Source organism: Schistocerca americana, chromosome 1 (assembly GCF_021461395.2).
Source record: "Schistocerca americana isolate TAMUIC-IGC-003095 chromosome 1, iqSchAmer2.1, whole genome shotgun sequence".
Taxonomy (NCBI): Eukaryota; Metazoa; Arthropoda; class Insecta; order Orthoptera; family Acrididae; genus Schistocerca; species Schistocerca americana.
The window spans coordinates 298,911,343-298,931,697 of record NC_060119.1 but is presented as its reverse complement, the minus strand read 5'-3'; the positions used below and the strand labels follow the sequence as shown (position 1 = coordinate 298,931,697).

Sequence of the window (20,355 nt, the reverse complement as noted above, 5' to 3'; positions counted from 1 at the left end):
GATACACATCTTCCTTATTGTCTGACGACAATCACTGTTGGGATAAGAACCATCTACTTATAATAGTTCAGGAGATAGAATGTCATAAATAGTGTGTTTGCATGAAAAACTGCCACATCATGTATGATGTTTAAATTTCTTATTTCTGTACTACTAATCCTATTCACAATAAATTTCACAGACAGTAGCTCTAACTTGGAGATCTTCCTCGGTAGCAACATCACCCAAAACATTGCCGGGCCAACCTCCTCTTCACCAGTGCAAATCAACAACCGAACCTCAAACTTAGAGACAGTTGATCAACCTGGACATGAAAACCATACCTCCGAAGAAATAATGGAGGCGTCTCCTGTTTCTAAATCTTGTAGTGCAACATATACAAAACCAGGTACTCTGAAGCTCCCAGGCTTCAAGCAACTGCCATATCTCATCTTTAAGTATTACTATCATTCAGTTGACTGTATTCATTCAGTGGACTGTATGTGGCATTAGATTGCATAGGGCAGAATTGCACTGCTATTAAGTTCACAGTCCCCATGAGTTATATAACTGCAAGAAATGAAAAACATATATATTTGATGACAAACTACACTTTCAAATATAGAAATTTTTTCCCGAAGTCCAACTTATCATGGTAAGCAGGAAATCCAGGTTTGAGGCCCAGTCTGGCTAAAATTTTCTTATGTTGCTTTAGGTAGTAAATCTGTACTTATTACAGTGAAGTTGAATTTCAGGAATAAATTCAAACAAAATATAGCGTCAAGACCAACATTAGGTTTACACTTCACCCCAATGTGTATGACTTTCCTCCCAAGGAGGGATTTCCAGCTCACGGGACTGTAATGTTGCTCATCTGAGACGGTGTCTGTAGCCAAATAATTTCATTGAACACCTTGTTGCAAACTGTTGCTGTCCAGCTTTCCCTTGTCTGAATTACATTTTATGTATGCAACCCCTACATACCCCTATCGTTAGTTCTACAGGGATGGGCATACTACAGCTTATCACTCAGTTCCCAAAACATTTCTTGCTGCTCAGTTCTGCAATACCCACCACCCCATTTGGTCCTCCCCCGGAGTCTGGCAAGGGGTACTCTCATGGCAGTGCTACAGACATGTATGTGAAGTATGTATCCTAAACCGCCCGGATAGCCGCATGGTCTGGCATACTGCTTCCCGAGTGGGAAGGTGAGCTGGTCTCCTGCATAAGATTATAGTTGAGGTCCAGTGTGCAGGCCAGCCTGCAGGGTTATTGTGTGGTTCGGTCCCCAGTAGACACCCCCTCCCCCCAGGAACATCTCATATCAGATGAGTTTAACCCAAATGTTTGCATGGTAGAGTAATTATGGTGTACACACATGTGGAGACTGTGTTAGCGCAGCAATCACCAACATAGTGCAAGTGATGTGGAATAAGGGAACCAGCTTGCATTCACTGAGGCAGATGAAAAACCACCTTAAAAATGAAACCACAAACATAAATTCCAAGTGAAAAGGAATGATAGGAAGAAAAAATGACACCAAATCAAGTAGTTAATATGATAATTAAAACAAAGCAGTTTAGGATTATAAATAAGTTACATTTAAACCAATTAACAAAATAAAAATTGTGATCAAAGCCAATCTGATAAAGATTTAAAAGTATAAAATTTTGGAAGCACCTCATGGGACAATGGCAGCTGCACTCTTCACACTGTCCATATATGTTACAAAAAGGACAAACAGTTGCATGCAAAAAAGTATTTGTATTGTTTCTGATAATCTAGAACATGATGTTGCCTTTGTGTATCAGACTCAGAAGACTGTATTGAATTTTTTTAAGAGTGAATTTCCAGAAATTCATCTTGCATATGTTGAATATTTCACTGATGGTTGTGCTGCATTAAATGAAAATTGTAAGAATTTCATAAATATCTGCTACCATGAACACGACTTCAACATAAAGTGCAGGTGGGCCTTTTTTGCTACCACACATGGCAAATCTCCCTTTGATGGTATTGGTGGCACTGTTAAAATATTTATCACAAAAACAAGTTTGCAAAGAGTTTATAAAGATCAAATACTTGCAGCTTCACAGGTATTTGAATTCTGTCGTGAGAACCTGCAAGGCATTTCAGTTCTCTTTGCTTCAAAAGATGAAATGGTACAAGTCGGACATTATTTTTCTCAGCACTTTACAAATGCAAAAACAATTCCTGGAATACAACCTATGCATCACATTGTACCGCACCAATATCACCCACCAAGATTGGAACAAAAAAGTGGAGCTGTGATACGAATTTTAGTATCGTGCATGATTTCTCAGCTGCACTTCCGACACTAATGCCAGAATGCACTATGCAGCCCAACTACTGTGTTGCATCTCCATATGACTCATCTTGGTATTTGGGAATTGTTGAGAAGGTGAACTGTGAAAAAGGAGATGTTACCGTAAGGTTCATGCATCCTCATCGACCATCCTCTTTCTTCTGTTGGCCTGATAATGATGTTTGTGATGTTTCTTTATCTGATATTCTGTGTGAAGTTGATATCACCCAGCAACAGGCCATATTTATTCTCTGAGCAAAGAGCCCTCAGAGTTGCTGGAAGAAAATTGCTTCTCATACAAAAAAATGTTATCTAAGCATCAATGCGTCGCGTCACATGTGTAGTTCCTAATCAACTTGAATGCAGCTTGCAGCACCAGCATTTTGTGCACTGTTGACAATATTGGCTTTTGACAAAATGCTTAAATATTATAAACAAAATGCTATTTATTTTTACATCGAGTTAATTTGGTTGTAGCAGAGGTAAGAAAGTGTCCATATGTCATGTAATGTACAGGTTGCCCTATATTTTATAATGTGTAATTTTGTTTCATATATTGCAATATTTGTTCAATTTGGATATTGTTATGTGTACTTATGTTGTTAATGTCTTTTGGGTAGTAATACCATTTTTTGCTTGAAAACTGAAAACTGCAGCCAGTTTTCAAATTTGTACAGTTTGCTTTGAAGTAACGCATTGCATCAAACTTTCAGCAATTGCTACCAACAGAATGTATGTAAAGCAATAAAAATTGGCGGAAGTTCATGATATTAGATTCAAAAGCAGTACACAAAATCTCAGTTCACAACTATATAATGGGTGTCATAGCCTGGATGACTTGATATGGAATGACCCCTAGTTGTAATGTTGCAAAGAGATATGAAATGGAATGTGCTTGTAAGGATTGTAGAGGGAAGGTGAATTGTCAACTTTTGTTTTTTTGGGAGAATTTAGGAAAGTGTGATTTATCTGAAAAAGAGGCCACAAATAGGACACTAGTGAGACCCATTCTTGAGTACAGCTTGAATGTTTGGTTTCGCACCAGGTTGGATAGACAGAAGATGTTGAAGCAATTCAGAGACAGCCAGCTAGATTTGTTACTGGTAGGTGCGAACAACATGAAAGTATTATGAAGATGCTTCGAGAACTCAAAAGGGAAACCCTAGAGGAGAGACGAATGTTCTTTTCAAGGAAAACTATTGAGTAAATAGAGCTGGCATTTGAAGTTGACTGCAGATGTATTCTACTGCTGCCAACATACAAGTCATCTACGGACCACAAAGATCGAGCTAAGAGAAATTAGGCCTCATACTGACATACGTACAGTCATTTGTCCCTCACTCTATTTGCAAGGGGAACTGGAAAGGAAAGGACTAGTAGTGGTACAACATATACTCCGCCATGCACCATATGGTGCCTTCCAGCATATTTATGTAGATGCAGATAATAAGAGCTGGCACGCAATGAACTGCTGGCTAATATTGCCAGTCCCAGTCTAAGAGATGAAAATTTTACAAACCAGAAAGAACACACACATAAATCACATCGTTTACTGGAATTGCCAAGAAAGAGTACTAAGAATTGCATAATGCTAATTACTTTTTGCTGTAAAAAAAAATAAATAAATAAATAAATAAAATAAAAATAAAAATAAAAAAGATTCATTTTTCTTGGCAGAAAGATGTTTTATAAAAGACACTGGATGAAATGGGATTTATCTGGAGTAGATCGCCAAGAAAAATTCTGGTAGAGAGAACTGATGCAATTGACTGGTGATGCAAATACTTCATACAAGTAAGCACATAAAAAAGCAAAAGAGAAAGTCGTCTTATAGTCGTGAAACTTGGATGGACAGCAATGTTTCTTTTAGGAAATGTTGGCTGGGTCTTGGTGCTGATAGCATCATGAACAATCTTAAGAGTACAGTAGTGAATATTGGAGCCAATACTGGGATTATTTGTTAGTCTACATCAATGTTATTTTCATCAAAATATATGTCATTATATATTATACACTTATGCCAGGGCTTTTTCCAGTTTCCTAAATACCTCTGGATCTCCTGTCTTTGGAGTAGCATTTAACCCTCTCAGCAGTGCATTTTTAATCTCATGAATGCTTGTAAATGACAGCCTTTTAACAATATCATTTATTTTGGGGAACATAAAATTACAGGGACTAACTAGGATGCTAGGACATCATTAAAGAGTTGTTTTAGACAAAAAATTCACAGACAAGCAACAAAGTGTGAGCAGGTGTATTATTATGGTACAGAAACCATGAATTGTTCCACCACAAATCTGGACTTTTTTCGGGTTGCTTCAGGCAAACGGTTCTTAACTTGTAAACAGAACTCCTTATTGATGAATTTGCTTGTGGTAAGAACTCATGGTGGACTGCACTGTTAAAGAACTCGTGGTGCACTGTACCATTAAAATTGAAGAACGCTTTCAGCATAAGCTTCACATTTGACCACACTTGGCAAGGTTTTATTGATCTTGGCAACCCAGAATACTTCACTGGTATGAATGAGACTTAATTTCAACATTATGTCTATCAGCTCATGTTTTGTCTCCTATTACATTCTGCGTCAGTAGTCCCAAAGCATTGTTGACTGCATGTAGAGACTCCTGAGCAGAATGCATTCAGCACTGTTTTTGTTCAGAATTCAAGAATTTTGGAACAAATTAACTCAAAACATCCAAAATAATTTCAGGTATGATCCATTTGATACGCCAACGTAATCAATGGCTCCTGTTACTGTTACTGATGCTGTGTCTGCCAGCTATTCCCTTAAAATGTGTAAATGTGAAGTAATGTACTTAAGAAGAGACTTCTCTTAATTTGAGTTCAGTACCACATATAAAACACTAGGCAGTGACATTAATTAAATTCCTTTGTTTCACCAATTAAAGCAGTGTATGGAATAACGTATGGAAGTTGTAGCTTGGGAAGCATATGCTAGATTGCAGTTATGCAAAAGGTCTTGGGGCGATATGTAGCTTCTGTTAAGAATCAGTAGCTTACGTGATGCTTGCGCTGTTAGATCGTAGTTATTGCTTTTGCTGTGAATTCTCAATAGATGTACTTGTCTCACACAAAAGTTATAATGATAACATCAGAGGCCAGTTCGTACTATACACAGTAGGATACAAATTCATTATGCATCAGGATTGCCAGCAAACCAAACAAAAGATGATAACACATATTACAGATACCAGCTATTCTCTGCCTCACACCATGTATTGTGTTGGTTAATAGCCAATCACATGTTGTGAGCATAAGTGATTGCTTTATAATTTCTGTATTGTGTACACGTCATTTGCATGTAGCTATGAAAGTTATTTTATCTCCTCATAAGTGTTTTTTTTTTTTGTAACACAGTGCAATATTGTAATGGAACTTCCATGTTTTCTGACAGGTGCTGAGTGGGTATTATTGTCTTTCGGGCAGTTGTGTAACTGTGGTGCTTCAACGACAACAGCAGCAATCTCAGCGACAATTACGCACAAAGGGACGACGTGGAGAACAGTTGTATGATCCTGGAGAGCAGACTTTCCATCTGGTTAGTTTTGCAGTAAATATGTGTATGAGGGCAAGGTGAAATGTTCTTGACTAGGCAATAAAAAAAGTTTTATTATTTAAGTTGAACAGCCAATTACTTTGCACAGTACAGGGCCAGGCAATCATATGGGAAGATTTAAAAAAAAATTCATACAAACTGAGAATTAAAAAAATATATATATTATTTTTGAAGTGGCTCCAATGTACATGGGTGGAAATACACTGGTGTCCAAAATTAAAGCATCAAATCGAAATTTTGCAAGGTTGTGTTTATTTTGTGACAAAACATTGTGAAGAGGTGATAGCAAAGTAGAAACAATGTAAAGAATATGGATCATAAACAACTGCAACATTCATAACAGTAGAGGAAAATGGTCTTCATTTTTTCCAACTTAACAGATTTGCACTCGACAACTGGTTAATGTGCTCATAGTGGGGTGTGACCACTCTGGCGGCAATAAAGGCCTGACTATGACAGAGCATACTGTGAATAATGTCATCAGTGTCATGTTGAGGCAGTAACACCCATTCTTCCCGTGGAGCTGCTCGCAAGTCTTGGAGAGTGGTTGGTGGATCCTGACGTGATGCAACCTGTCTCCCTAGTGCAGCCCAGACATGCTCTGTGGGATTCAAATCAGGAGAGTGGACAGGCCATGCCATGCATGCATGCAGTATCTTCTGTTTCCAAGAAAACATCAGCCACTCGTGCTCTATGAGGTCGAGCATTATCATCCATCATTTTGAAATCTGGGCACACAGCACCTCGCAACAACTGTACACGAGGTTCCAAGACCTCGTCATGATAACTGACAGCAGTTAAATCTTTCCGATTCCTCAATATCAGTCTCTTTCCACAATGTTCGGGTCTTGAAATCATGTTCCACATTCCCTTCAGATGTGAATCCATCAAGAACCACTTTCCAGACAGAGCCACACCTATAGTAGGTCTCCGCCAATAATGACCACCTGTTGAAGCCTTCTCTACACTTTTTGCCTCGATAAAACATGTCCAGTAGATGCTGCAAGGTCGGATGCCAGTTGCTGCCCAGTGCTAGGGCAGTACCATCATGCCCTTACAGCCAAATAACAGTCCTCCCTCTTTCTAGTGTCACATGTGGTTGGTCCTGCCCTGGTCCTCATGATACAGTTTCAGTCTCTATAAACTGGTGCCACATGTGAGAAACAACAGAACGATTCATGTTAGGTGGGTCACGTGAGCTTGTGACTGCCCTGCTTCCATTCTTCTTATGAACTTCCACTGCAGAGAGTCTGGTAGGCATCTTCTCTGTGCCATACTGCACTTTCTGTGACTGTGTACACAGCTATTGTAGATGTGGGCTATCCAGCAAACACTACTCTATTCGATAGGTGCACTGACATCATCGTTGACGTAGTTTTCCGTTGACCAAAATGCCATCTTCTGTGAAGAACACGATCGTACCGACATATGTTGACAATTTCTATGGTTATATCATGAAGTAGACACAGGATGGGGAAATAGTAGTTTGTTGCTTTAATTTTGGACATCAGTGTAGCTTACTTTGGAAGTTTTAAATATGGTATCGCTCGGATGTCATCCTTGGTTTCCCCGCACATGGTCAGAGTTCGAGGGTAAAACCACTAACAGAATCGCCAGTGGAATGTTGTTTATTTCTTGGCAAATGCTTCCCTTCAAATAATCACTATTTCTGTGATTGTTTTCCTGGAAAACTTTGGAGTTGAGATAACCGAAAAGCAAAAATTTTGAAGGCAATAAATTTGTTAAATGGGGAGGCTTTGGAATATCATCATTTCTGCTCATGAGATGACCGGGAAATGTGAGTTCAAGCAAATCCATTGACAGAGCAGCAATGTGATGGATCAAACTTCTTAAAGCTTCATGAACATGCTCAGTATTGTCCTGAGTGCAGAATGTTTACACTACCACCTCTTTTCTTTATAGTGCTACCAGTGACTTCAAAGTTTCTCATCCAAAGTTTGGTAGCACTGGAATGTCATAGGAGCCTATCAGAGTAAATTAAACTCTCAACAGGAAGCACATTTTTGTGATATGCTTCACACCCTGTGGGCTCCTACAACTTCCACCTGCCTACACACCCAAAGGCAAAGTCCCCCAGTCCTGTAACCCTTCACCATGGTAGTCAGCCAGTCATAAAATCTTTTTTTGATGTCTGCCTCACTCTGTAATTTTCATGTAACTTAATGAACTTTCTCCTATCTCTTTTTCTGCATGAATTCTATTAATGAAATGTGATTTTGGAAGGTCTGTAAAGGCTCAAAATTTCTTTGTAAATGGTATCAGTTGGAAGTCTGAAGGTGCCAGACCCTGATGGATAGAATAGCTATCGCAATAAATCATACTTCAGATCCCTCTTTTGTTCCCTTCACCAGTGTTAGAAGCTGCATTTACATGAAGATAGATGATAGCATTTCTATTATATCTAGGTGTAAAAAATGTCATATTCCTTTCTCCTAAGCTGCCTGTGGTGTCAGCTGTGTCACACACTTTTATTCGCAGATCACTCAATACCACACTATGCAGATTCTTTTGGTGCTTTCATTTATGGTTGCAATTTTTGTGTTCTACATTGATCACCTCTGAGATAAGTACTGCCTTCAGGTTACCTTCCATTCAGAAAGTGGGTGCACTCAGCGACTGTTATGTGGCTTATAACTTATAGAGTGCAGCAATCAGTCATCCTATTTTAGATTTTATTACACAAATCCACCTTTCGGCTAGTGGCTAGCCATTCTCAATGCACTATTTTCTATTATCGATGCATGTAAGTCCCTGTTGTTTGGGCATCAGTCACATTTCTATGAATATTCAACTTTCCTTCCCTAACATTGTTACATTCCATCCTAGATTTTCCAAAAAAAGACTGATTGCTGCACTCTATAATTTGTAAGTACTGCCTTGTTTGAATTCAGCCATCCATTTCTTAACTGTTGAAACTGAAGGGTGAGATTCTTTATTAACCTGTATCAACTGTGAATGGCTTTCCACTGTCAAAACCAAGAATTGTATGATGGTGTGGTACCCCTGCTTGTCAATTCAAATGGAATGAAACATGATAGCTGAAACAAAATAGCTGAAATAAAATGATTGTGCAGATTGTGTTCATGATTAACTAATGTAGTTGTGCAAAAATTTCACTGGTATTATCAATGCTATGACTGTGACCGACTGAAAAACCTTTTGTCTTGCTTTCATAACCTAGGTTTGCTTAGCAGTTTCTCCACATTCCATAATGACTAAGGCAGCTACTTTTAAAATTTTGGTGTAATATATGAGTCCATTTCAAAGTTAGTGTCTTCAGACTTTTTTCATTAATCTTTGGATGACATGTGACACCAAAACATGCACATCTTCACATGTTATGGATTATATCAGTACTGATTTTTCTATTTGATTCTAGAAATACCTTAAATAAAAAATAATGAACAGAAGCTTGTAGGGGATAAAAAATTGGAGAAGGATTAAAATGAAAACTGTGAGTGCGTGAATAGTAAGATAATATGCAATGAATAGTCTCTTTGCAATGACAAAAATAAATCAAAAATTGTAAAATGAAGTGGTAGGAACAGTTTTAAGAATAGTGAGGTATTTATTCAGTGAATGGGCTGTGTGTGCTGATAAAAGTAGTTATACAGAAAACAACTGCCACCCATGCTCGGGATCTGCCAATAATGGGGTACCAACAGTTCTGACATGATTTTTGGCTCACTTTTGTTTATATGTTCATGTTATGTGTACATGCTACTCTCTTCTGACCAAACTGTCCTAATTTTCATTTCCTTGAAAATGAGTTATAAATCTCAAAAACAGTTTTCTCCAATAACCATTATCATACTGATGCTTAGATGAAAAACACATGCGTTGCCTGAATGAAAAACCTAACATATAACTTATCCTTTACAAAATTAACATTTTCTCCCTACATAAGCCTCTCAAAATACTGAGTGGAATTTGGGTTAAGGCAATTGAACTGCTGCCTAGCCAAATTATCATAAAAGTATGGTAATGGATATTCTAGATGGAATATAAATGATGGATGTAGTAAACGTACAATACACCATATATCTGAGGTGTTCAGTTGTTTATAGTCACATAAAAGAGACTAAGAACATCACTGAGCTTTCAGTTGAATCCTTCTTCAAAATTAACAGAGTACCCATATGTGCACATGTACAGCCCCAGCTACATGAAGAGTTATTATCTTTACTCGTTCCATTATTCAGAGTGTCATAAATATTATACATGAGAGATTTCCCTTTGGAGTTTTATAGAGTGAGTAAGGGCAAGAACAACTTGGTTATAGGAAAAGGAATAATGAGGAAAGTGAGTCATGAATAGTTCATAATATAGTAAGAAAAAAGAGAAACTAAAGAAAATTCAGAACTGTCATGGGTAATCAAGATGTTAAATAAGAAGATCACAATTAAGAATGATGAGAGATTTAGGGACATGTGAAACAGGATGAAAGAGGGGAGGGCTTGAAGTAGGAATTGGGTATTAATGGCAGTGTGTTTCTCAGAAGGAACCCAGTTCACATCTGGTCCTGTTGAAGATTTAGATTTTAGAACATGGTTGTTAAACCTGCGGGCCTCTTGCGGTCAACAGTAAGTAACAGTGCGATCCAAGAATTGAACTTCTATCAAAGTTATGATAAAATGAATGTTTTCAGTCTGACCCCCTCTCCCTCTCACTCTCCCTTTCCCCCCTCTCCCCCTCCCCCTGCCCCTCTGCCCTCACACTCCCCCTTCTCTCCTCCCTCCCTCCCCCCTCCCTCCACTCCCCTCTCTCCCCCTCCCTCCACTCCCCTCTCCCCCCCTCCCTCCACTCCCCCCCTCCTTCCACTCCCCTCTCTCCCCCTCCCTTCACTCCCCTCTCTCCCGCTCCTTTTTCTCAACATGGTAGTGTTAAGTAGATTATGTGTGTATTTATCATGAATCTCTAGTCTAGCACAAAGGCCCAAGCAACAGGAAAAAAGTGCAAGTGACTCTAGTATATAAGAAAGGTAAAAGAATGGACCCGCGAAATTACCGACCAATATCCCTAACTTCTGTTCACTGCAGAATGCTTGAACATATTCTCAGCTTGAATATAATTAACTTTCTTGAGATTAAGAAGCTTATGTCCACGAATCAGCATGGCTTTAGAAAGCATTGCTCGTGCAAAACTCGGCTTCCCCTTTTCTCACATGATATACTGAGAATTATGGATGGATGGCAACAGACAGATTCCATATTTCTAGGTCACCGGAAAGCGTTTGACACTGTGCCCCATTGCAGGTTGTTAACAAAAGTATGAGCATGTGGAATAAGTTCGCAGATATGTGAGTGGCTTAAAGACTTCTTAATTAATAGAACCCAGTATGCTGTCCTCAGTGGTGAGTGTTCATAAGAGAAAAGAGTATCGTCAAGAGTGCCCCAGGGAAGTGTGATTAGATCACTGTTGTTTTCTATATATGTAAATGATTTGGTGGACAGGGTGAGGAGCAATCTGCAGTTATCGCTGATGATGCCAAGGTGTATGGTAAGGTGTTGAAGTTGAGTGACTGTAGGGAGATAAAAGATGACTTAGACAAATGTGGAAAAATGCAAGTTAATGGAGATGAGTTGGAAGAACAAACCTGTAATGTTTGGTTACAGTATGCATGACACGGTCTGTCATTTTTAATGAAATAAAAAAAGTATTTATTTATTATGTAAAAAAATGAAAATGAATGAAAATGGATGAAAATGGAGAAGAAATGGCTTTAAATATTTTTGTTATTTGCTCTTTCAGTACGAACTTTGTTGTAGAACCCCTTTTTTACGTGTGGTAATAAAAATTCATTTAGACAGAATTAAGCACATTTAAAATTACGTGAACCTTAGCAACCCTCTCATGCTGATAAATTCATACTAACTGATTAAGAACATTTAGTTGAAAATTATATAAATTAAATTTTTTTACGTATTTCGGCCTTGGCACACATTTTCTAAGTGCAGTGGTTTTTTTTAAATATTTATTGAATTCTTTCCCGGCGTTAGCTATGGAACACAAGACTGTCTCTGTTAGCATAAAATGGTTAAATATTGCCAAGCCGACATGAACGTTTAATTATCATTGACAAAACACACTTCACTATACGTTTAAGTTATTTGCTTTAGATTGAAAGAACCAACAGATTAACAACTTCAACGTTAATTATCCGCCTATGAGTGCACAAATGTAAAACGAGTAATAAATTCCGTCAGCCTCAGGATCGCTGTAAAAGAAAAATATTTCGTAATTCACTGCTAATTTTATCTGCTCCCGATTTACGGGTTTGGTTAATTTTTTTCTCTAATGGCGGCTAAAGATAGATACAGACAAAAGAAGTCTACTCATTCATAAAATGCTATGTCATAGGTTCCTCTCTCTCTCTCTCTCTCTCTCTCTCTCTCTCTCTCTCTCTCTCTCTCTCAGCTCTCGAGGCAGACGACAAAGAATGCACATTATGTATCCCTATTTATACTATTGCTGATTGTTAATGTCTCTTTGTAATCTTACAACATTATTTTCCTCTGTGGCTGTATTTTACATTTTTTTAATCGCAGATATTAACATATTTTGTAATTACATTATGAGTATAGAAATATTACAATCATAAATACATCGAGAATATTATTACAGAAAATATTACAATAATAACGAATGTCCTTTATACAAAATTAAATAATACTTTTTTTGTTAAACAATTAAAGTACATACGAATTGCTTCACAGTGGCGTACATAGTACAATTAAATGTCATTTCATTTTATTAATAGTGTGTGTGCTGCCAGGGAACGTTACACATTTAAATATCTGGGCATAACATTGCAGAGTGATATGAGGTGAAACGAGCATTTGAAAACTGAGGTTGTTGTTGTTGTGGTCTTCAGTCCTGAGACTGGTCTGATGCAGCTCTCCATGCTACTCTATCCTGTGCAAGCTTCTTCATCTCCCAGTACCCACTGCAACCTACATCCTTCTGAATCTGCTTAGTGTATTGATCTCTTGGTCTCCCTCTACGATTTTTACCCTCCACGCTGCCCTCCAATGCTAAATTTGCGATCCCTCGATGCCTCAAAACATGTCCTACCAACCGATCCCTTCTTCTAGTCAAGTTGTGCCACAAACTTCTCTTCTCCCCAATCCTATTCAATACCTCCTCATTAGTTACGTGATCTACCCATCTAATCTTCATCATTCTTCTGTAGCACCACATTTCGAAAGCTTCTATTCTCCTCCTGTCCAAACTGGTTATCGTCCATGTTTCACTTCCATACATGGCTACACTCCATACGGATACTTTCAGAAACGACTTCCTGACACTTAAATCTATACTCGATGTTAACAAATTTCTCTTCTTCAGAAACGCTTTCCTTGCCATTGCCAGTCTACATTTTATATCCTCTCTACTTCGACCATCATCAGTTATTTTGCTCCCCAAATAGCAAAACTCCTTCACTACTTTAAGTGTCTCATTTCCTAATCTAATCCCCTCAGCATCACCCGATTTAATTTGACTACATTCCATTATCCTCGTTTTGCTTTTGTTGACGTTCATCTTATATCCTCCTTTCAAGACACTGTCCATTCCGTTCAACTGCTCTTCCAAGTCCTTTGCTGTCTCTGACAGAATTACAATGTCATCGGCGAACCTCAAAGTTTTTACTTCTTCTCCATGAATTTTAATACCTACTCCGAATTTTTCTTTTGTTTCCTTTACTGCTTGCTCAATATACAGATTGAATAACATCGGGGAGAGGCTACAACCCTGTCTCACTCCTTTCCCAACCACTGCTTCCCTTTCATGCCCCTCGACTCTTATAACTGCCATCTGGTTTCTGTACAAATTGTAAATAGCCTTTCGCTCCCTGTATTTTACCCCTGTCACCTACAGAATTTGAAAGAGAGTATTCCAGTTAACGTTGTCAAAAGCTTTCTCTAAGTCTACAAATGCTAGAAACGTAGGTTTGCCTTTTCTTAATCTTTCTTCTAAGATAAGTTGTAAGGTTAGTATTGCCTCACGTGTTCCAGTGTTTCTACGGAATCCAAACTGATCTTCCCCGAGGTCCGCTTCTACCAGTTTTTCCATTCGTCTGTAAAGAATTTGCGTTAGTATTTTACAGCTGTGACTTATTAAACTGATAGTTCGGTAATTTTCACATCTGTCAACACCTGCTTTCTTTGGGATTTGAATTATTATATTCTTCTTGAAGTCTGTGGGTATTTCGCCTGTCTCATACATCTTGCTCACCAGATGGTAGAGTTTTGTCATGACTGGCTCTCCCAAGGCCATCAGTAGTTCTAATGTAATGTTGTCTACTCCCGGGGCCTTGTTTCGACTCAGGTCTTTCAGTGCTCTGTCAAACTCTTCACCCAGTATCTTATCTCCCATTTCATCTTCATCTACATCCTCTTCCATTTTCATAATATTGTCCTCAAGTACATCGCCCTTGTATAAACCCTCTATATACTCCTTCCACCTTTCTGCCTTCCCTTCTTTGCTTAGAACTGGGTTGCCATCTGAGCTCTTGATATTCATACAAGTGGTTCTCTTCTCTCCAAAGGTCTCTTTAATTTTCCTGTAGGCAGTATCTATCTTACCCCTAGTGAGACAAGCCTCTACATCCTTACATTTGTCCTCTAGCCATCCCTGCTTAGCCATTTTGCACTTCCTGTCGATCTCATTTTTGAGACGTTTGTATTCCTTTTTGCCTGCTTCATTTACTGCATTTTTATATATTCTCCTTTCATCAATTAAATTCAATATTTCTTCTGTTACCCAAGGATTTCTATGAGCCCTCGTCTTTTTACCTACTTGATCCTCTGCTGCCTTCACTACTTCATCCCTCAGAGCTACCCATTCTTCTTCTACTGTATTTCTTTCCCCCACTCCTGTCAATTGTTCCCTTATGCTCTCCCTGAAACTCTCTACAACCTCTGGTTCTTTCAGTTTATCCAGGTCCCATCTCCTTAAATTCCCACCTTTTGCAGTTTCTTCAGTTTCAATCTGCAGTTCATAACCAATAGATTGTGGTCAGAATCCACATCTGCCCCTGGAAATGTCTTACAATTTAAAACCTGGTTCCTAAATCTCTGTCTTACCATTATATAATCTATCTGATACCTTTTAGTATCTCCAGGATTCTTCCAGGTATACAACCTTGTTTCATGATTCCTGAACCAAGTGTTAGCTATGATTAAGTTATGCTGTGTGCAGAATTCTAGAAGGCGGCTTCCTCTTTCATTTCTTCCCCCCAATCCATGGTCACCTACTATGTTTCCTTCTCTCCCTTTTCCTACTGACGAATTCCAGTCACCCATGACTATTAAATTTTCGTCTCCCTTCACTACCTGAATTTCTTTCTTTTATCTCGCCATACATTTCATCAATTTCTTCATCATCTGCAGAGCTAGTTGGCATATAAACTTGTACTACTGTAGTAGGCATGGGCTTTGTGCCTATCTTGGTCACAATAATGCGTTCACTATGTTGTTTGTAGTAGCTAACCCGCACTCCTATTTTTTATTCATTATTAAACCTACTCCTGCATTACCCCTATTTGATTTTGTATTTATAACCCTGTAATCACCTGACCAAAAGTCTTGTTCCTCCTGCCACCGAACTTCACTAATTCCCACTAAAACTGAGGTAGGGAAGGCAAATGGACAACTTAGTTTATTGGGAGAATTTTGGGAAACAGTGGTTCGCTTGTAAAAGAGATCGCATATAGGACACTGGTTTGATCTATTCTTGAGTACTGCTCAAGTGTTTGGCGTCTGTACCAGGTCGGATTGAAGTGAGATAACGAAGCAGTTCAGAGTCCAGCAGCTAGATTTGTTACCGGTAGTTTCAGATAGTGCATAAGTGTTACAGAGATGCTTCAGGAACTCAAATCGGAATCCTTGAAGGGAAGGCGTAGTTGTTTTCGAGAAACACTATTGAGAAAATTTGAAATGTCAACGAGCGATTCTACTTCTGCCAACATACATCACACGTAAGGGCCACAAATATTAGATATGAGAAATTATGGCTCATATTGAGACATACAGATAGTCATCTTTTTTTCCTCACTCTATTTGCGAGTGGAGCAGAGGGGAAATGACAAGTAGTGGTACAGGGTACCCTCCGCCATGCATCATATGGCAGCTTATGCAGTATCCATGTAGATGTAGATGTGTGGCCCAAAAATACTCGTCGTCTTCCAGTGTGGACCAAGTAAGCCAAAAGGTTGGATGCCACTGATTTAGATGATTACTTAGATAAGCTTTCATGACTGTACAGGCAAGAGAATCTTGCAATTTATTACTACCACAACCACATAACATGCAGCAATATTGTTCTCTGGCATGATTTGCTATTAACAATTTTCTAATCAGGATTAACAAGCTTGTTATAATGAATGATCTAACCAGTTCACTTTTTGCTACTTGTTATTTTTTTCTCATATAATATGATGTTAACACTGTTTTCCTTTCTCTGTGATAGAAATTGCAGATAAAGAACTACAAAGAGAAGGTTCATGTGCAGCTTGTGTGGGAATGCTATTCCATATTCACGAGGTTTCGTAATGGCAATGAAACAACTACTTCGTTCAGTGTGCAAGGAAGCCGTTATCCACCATTCTGGTTTTCACGTGTCAAAAGCTATACTGCTACATCAGAGAGCCTCTTACAGTAATCAGTCTTATTAACAATTCTTCACAGGACACATTTAGTTGCCACCTTATTTGCTTCAGTACAATGGAAAATAATAATAATGTAACAGTTTGTTCTGAAATTTCAGAAACTTTAAGAACTAATACAGTCTTGTAACAGAGAAATTACACTACCATAATTATAAAATGTTGCACAGTACAGGTATCATATTATTTTCTTGTTTAAAATATGTTATACATTATTGAATGTTTTAATTCTTTTTCCCACGTTATTCGTGTGTTTTTCTTGATACAAAATTGTTACCTTCTTCTCATTATGGATATTATCTTTAAATCTTTACATGCGGTAGTACTCATGTACTACAACACATTCTGTCATTTCCAGAGAAATCGTAACTTGTGAATTTTTACTTTGTAGTTTCTTTATTTCTTTTTTATGTTTTGTGGTGTTGTGGTGGAAACTTGACCAATGATAACAGTAACATTCTGTATTTTTATTAGTATTTTATGATATTTTTACATAATTGTCATTTGTTTTCAAGTGAATCTGTTGACTGCAAATTGGAAGTCCAAAGTTGCCCGGTAATGTACTGTCGCTCTTCTTAGAAACCTGTGCAGTACAGATGTTATTATTGTTGTTGTTTGTTTCCTGCCCTCACTTTTGAACTTTTTGGTGAAGTGACCATGAGGCTTTGAAAATCTTTTGTTACGATGACTGGTTTACTGACCTGTGTAATTGTGCTGTAATACAATGATGTGATGGTACATAGAAAATGGGTTTAAGCTGAGGAGGTAGCTTTAGGAAACAAGTGCTGTGTTGTATGAAATATGCTTGATACTCCTGTTGCCTCACTTTTAATTTGACGCAGCTAGAATACTAAGAATATTTTATACAAGAAAGATGTGGGAAACTTCGTTCTCAAAGTACAATGTTAGTGTCACGAAAGCGTATTTCATTTTATACTAACACATTATTTTATAGACGGGGAGTAAATTGAAACCTGCACAACACAAAGGCCTGATACTAAAAAAAGTTTTATTATGTCAGTAAATGTTTCCTGCAATGCAGACTACATATTAATGGCCTAATGTGATATGTTTACTATAGTGTTACTGATAATTGTAAAGCATAGCTCTCAAGCAAAGTTTACAGCAAATCATTAAACTTTTCTTGGTTGGGGAATGTGGATTTTGTGAACAAACTGTTGGCTGTGTTAATAAGATATATATGAAATTAAAATACAGTAAGTGATGTCATAGACGTTATGTGGCTTTTAGAGTTAATATAGTTATGACACTTCCAAGGTAGTGATAATTATAGATATAATAAATGTCTTGTCAGCTTTTGTAAATCTAAAACTTATATTTTTGAGTTGTGAGGGGGTCTCTCTCTCTCTCTCTCTCTCTCTCTCTGCCTGCCATTTAAAGTACATTTGGACCACCATGCAACATTTTGTATTGTTGTGGCGGCAGAAATGCGTGTAAAGATTATTATTATTTTTCCTTGTGAAACTGTCATAACTATTATGTGAGCAGAGCTATACCTTGAAGATATCACTGTACATAGATAATATATGTAAATTTGTAAATACAGATGACTGAACAAGAGGCCAACTATGTATATATTTTGGAAGAGTTTAATTTTTGAATTTAAAACAATAAATTGTCATTGGCTTGAGAGTATAGGTTTTCATTTTCTCTGTCGATATCATAAAAGCCAATTTCATGGAAGTTGGAAGAAAGCTTAATGTTCTCATTACAGAGGAATCAAAACACAAAAGGTAAACATTATTGTAAAGTTGACTCATATGTGAGTAACTTCAATTACAGTAAAAAACATGTCTGTGGTAGAAAATGTATCAAATAATTTGCTGTATGAAGCAGTTTTGTAAGTGTATTGAATGTACGACATATGCATTTGAGTAACTAGTGCGTTTATAGATAGGGCAAGTGTTGTATTTTATTGTGGCTGGAGAGAGTCTTGTCTTCACTGTAACTCGGTGCTAATTTGCAAATTAAATTACATTTTAAAAAGTTAATTTTAGTTTTACATTTTATTGCAAATTCTTGTGTTTGCACAGTAATGTACATACAATTGTTTCAGTTGTGCAACGGTCACAATTAACCAATTTGTGGTAACAGCTACATTCAGCTCCATTGTGAACAAAGGAATGGGGGAAATGGTGCCATTTATTTATTTATTTGTTGCAAGCACTGATTACATGAAATGACTAAATTACTAAAGTCAGATATCAAAAATTTCCATACATTTCATTATGTATCGTAGAACAGTTTGTATTTCAGTGATTAGACAAGTTCAGTCAGAGGTTGTGATGTGTATGTTAACACAAGAATCGCTTTATTTCAGAAATGGTGTTCTAACTATGAATGATAATTGTGATGTACCAAATATTGTGCGGACAAAGTTGTGTAGCTCTTCACACAGTGGTTTACACTGTCATGTTCTACATTTATGTCCCACCCTTGCACACGTGAATGTACATGCACATGAAAGGTGTAGGGCATTTGCTTTGCTGCAGCCAGGCCATTACTGTGGTTTTCTTTTCCTTTACTTTTTTTTGAAAAGTTAGGCCAGTAATTAATTCTGTATGTGTTTTATGCAGCCACCAATGGTATGAATAGTATCCTTTTGGGTATTGTTTCCTAAACACCAAGATGAAACAGTAGTAGGTTGGTTCTTATTTTTTGGTTTTAAAAGAGTTTCTGTTTTTAAGAGCAAGTTTTTTTATTCACGTATTTTCATTTTGGTATGATACTTCATAAGTATATCTTGGAACTCTACCATTTGTTCTGTGTTTGCGTAGAAAAACAACAATATCAGAATTATGAGTCTGCTTTGATGTAAAACACCTTGTTATTTATTTACTTATTTATTTCCCAAACTAGTTTCGGCAACAAATATCACCATCATTAGTGGGTTCTTTTACTCTAAAACAGGCAGAAAATAGCATAGTTATACAAACACATTAGTACATTTTTACTGTTCATTTTTTGAAATATAGTTTTCTATGGATATTTTCATACTACCTTATTTATTGCATGTTATGGTGTGTTTTTAAGAATTATTGTCGCTGTTTGCAGCACATTTTCTGTGCTTTTTTCTGTTTCTGTTTTTTCTCAGCATGAATCATGTCGTCTGCAACTATATGAGCGGCTGTTAGTAAACAAATACTAAAAGGTGAACTTAGTATGTCAGCGTTATACACTTGGGGCTGTGGTAGTGTTGTGGAATACAGTTTTGGTGTGTACTGATCTGTTATTTATTCTATATACAGAAAAACAAAACTTTCACATTTTGTTTATGATCAAGAACATTATGCCATCTTGTTCGCGCGCGTTGTGAGAGATGTATCGCATGTTGCGAAAAGGCTTTGAAAACTGTAGCAGGAGCTACAACTTCTCTTCCTCATTTATCTCTGTGTGTGATGGGGAAGAGGTTCTTTCGGGGAAGTGTGAGGTTTTTTTGTCTGGTCATAGCCTTTTCTGAACTGCGTTTTTGTTCTGATTGTTATTGGGATTCCTTGGTTTTTCAAGATGTTTCCAATTTTTTTAATTGTATTTTAGTGTGTATCATCTGTCTCTTTTTCCTGGTATGGTGTGTGTGTTGTCTGTGTGTACTGCCTCTGTGTTTTCAGGTCCTTTGATTGCGCTCCTGAGTGGCTGGCCGCTATTTTTGTATTTCATTTTTACCTTGTTGTTGATTTACTTTATGATGTCTGTTTTGTAGCCATTTTCAACAGCAATTTGTTTGATTAGATTTAGTTCCTCTGTGTAGTTTTCTGGTTTAAG

At 37.5% G+C, this 20,355-nt stretch overlaps 1 protein-coding gene across 1 annotated transcript in view; it reads left to right on the top strand.

Annotated features, from left to right (window-relative positions):
* The window catches only part of LOC124595288 (F-box only protein 9), an 85,752-nt gene extending 67,168 nt beyond the window's left edge, over positions 1–18,584 (top strand). The window contains exons 9-10 of the mRNA XM_047133975.1: positions 5,724–5,867; positions 16,377–18,584. Coding sequence (XP_046989931.1) covers positions 5,724–5,867; positions 16,377–16,568 — 336 coding nt within the window. The 3' untranslated portion in view covers positions 16,569–18,584. The remainder of the gene's footprint in view (positions 1–5,723; positions 5,868–16,376) is intronic.
* The last annotated feature ends 1,771 nt before the right edge of the window (positions 18,585–20,355 follow it).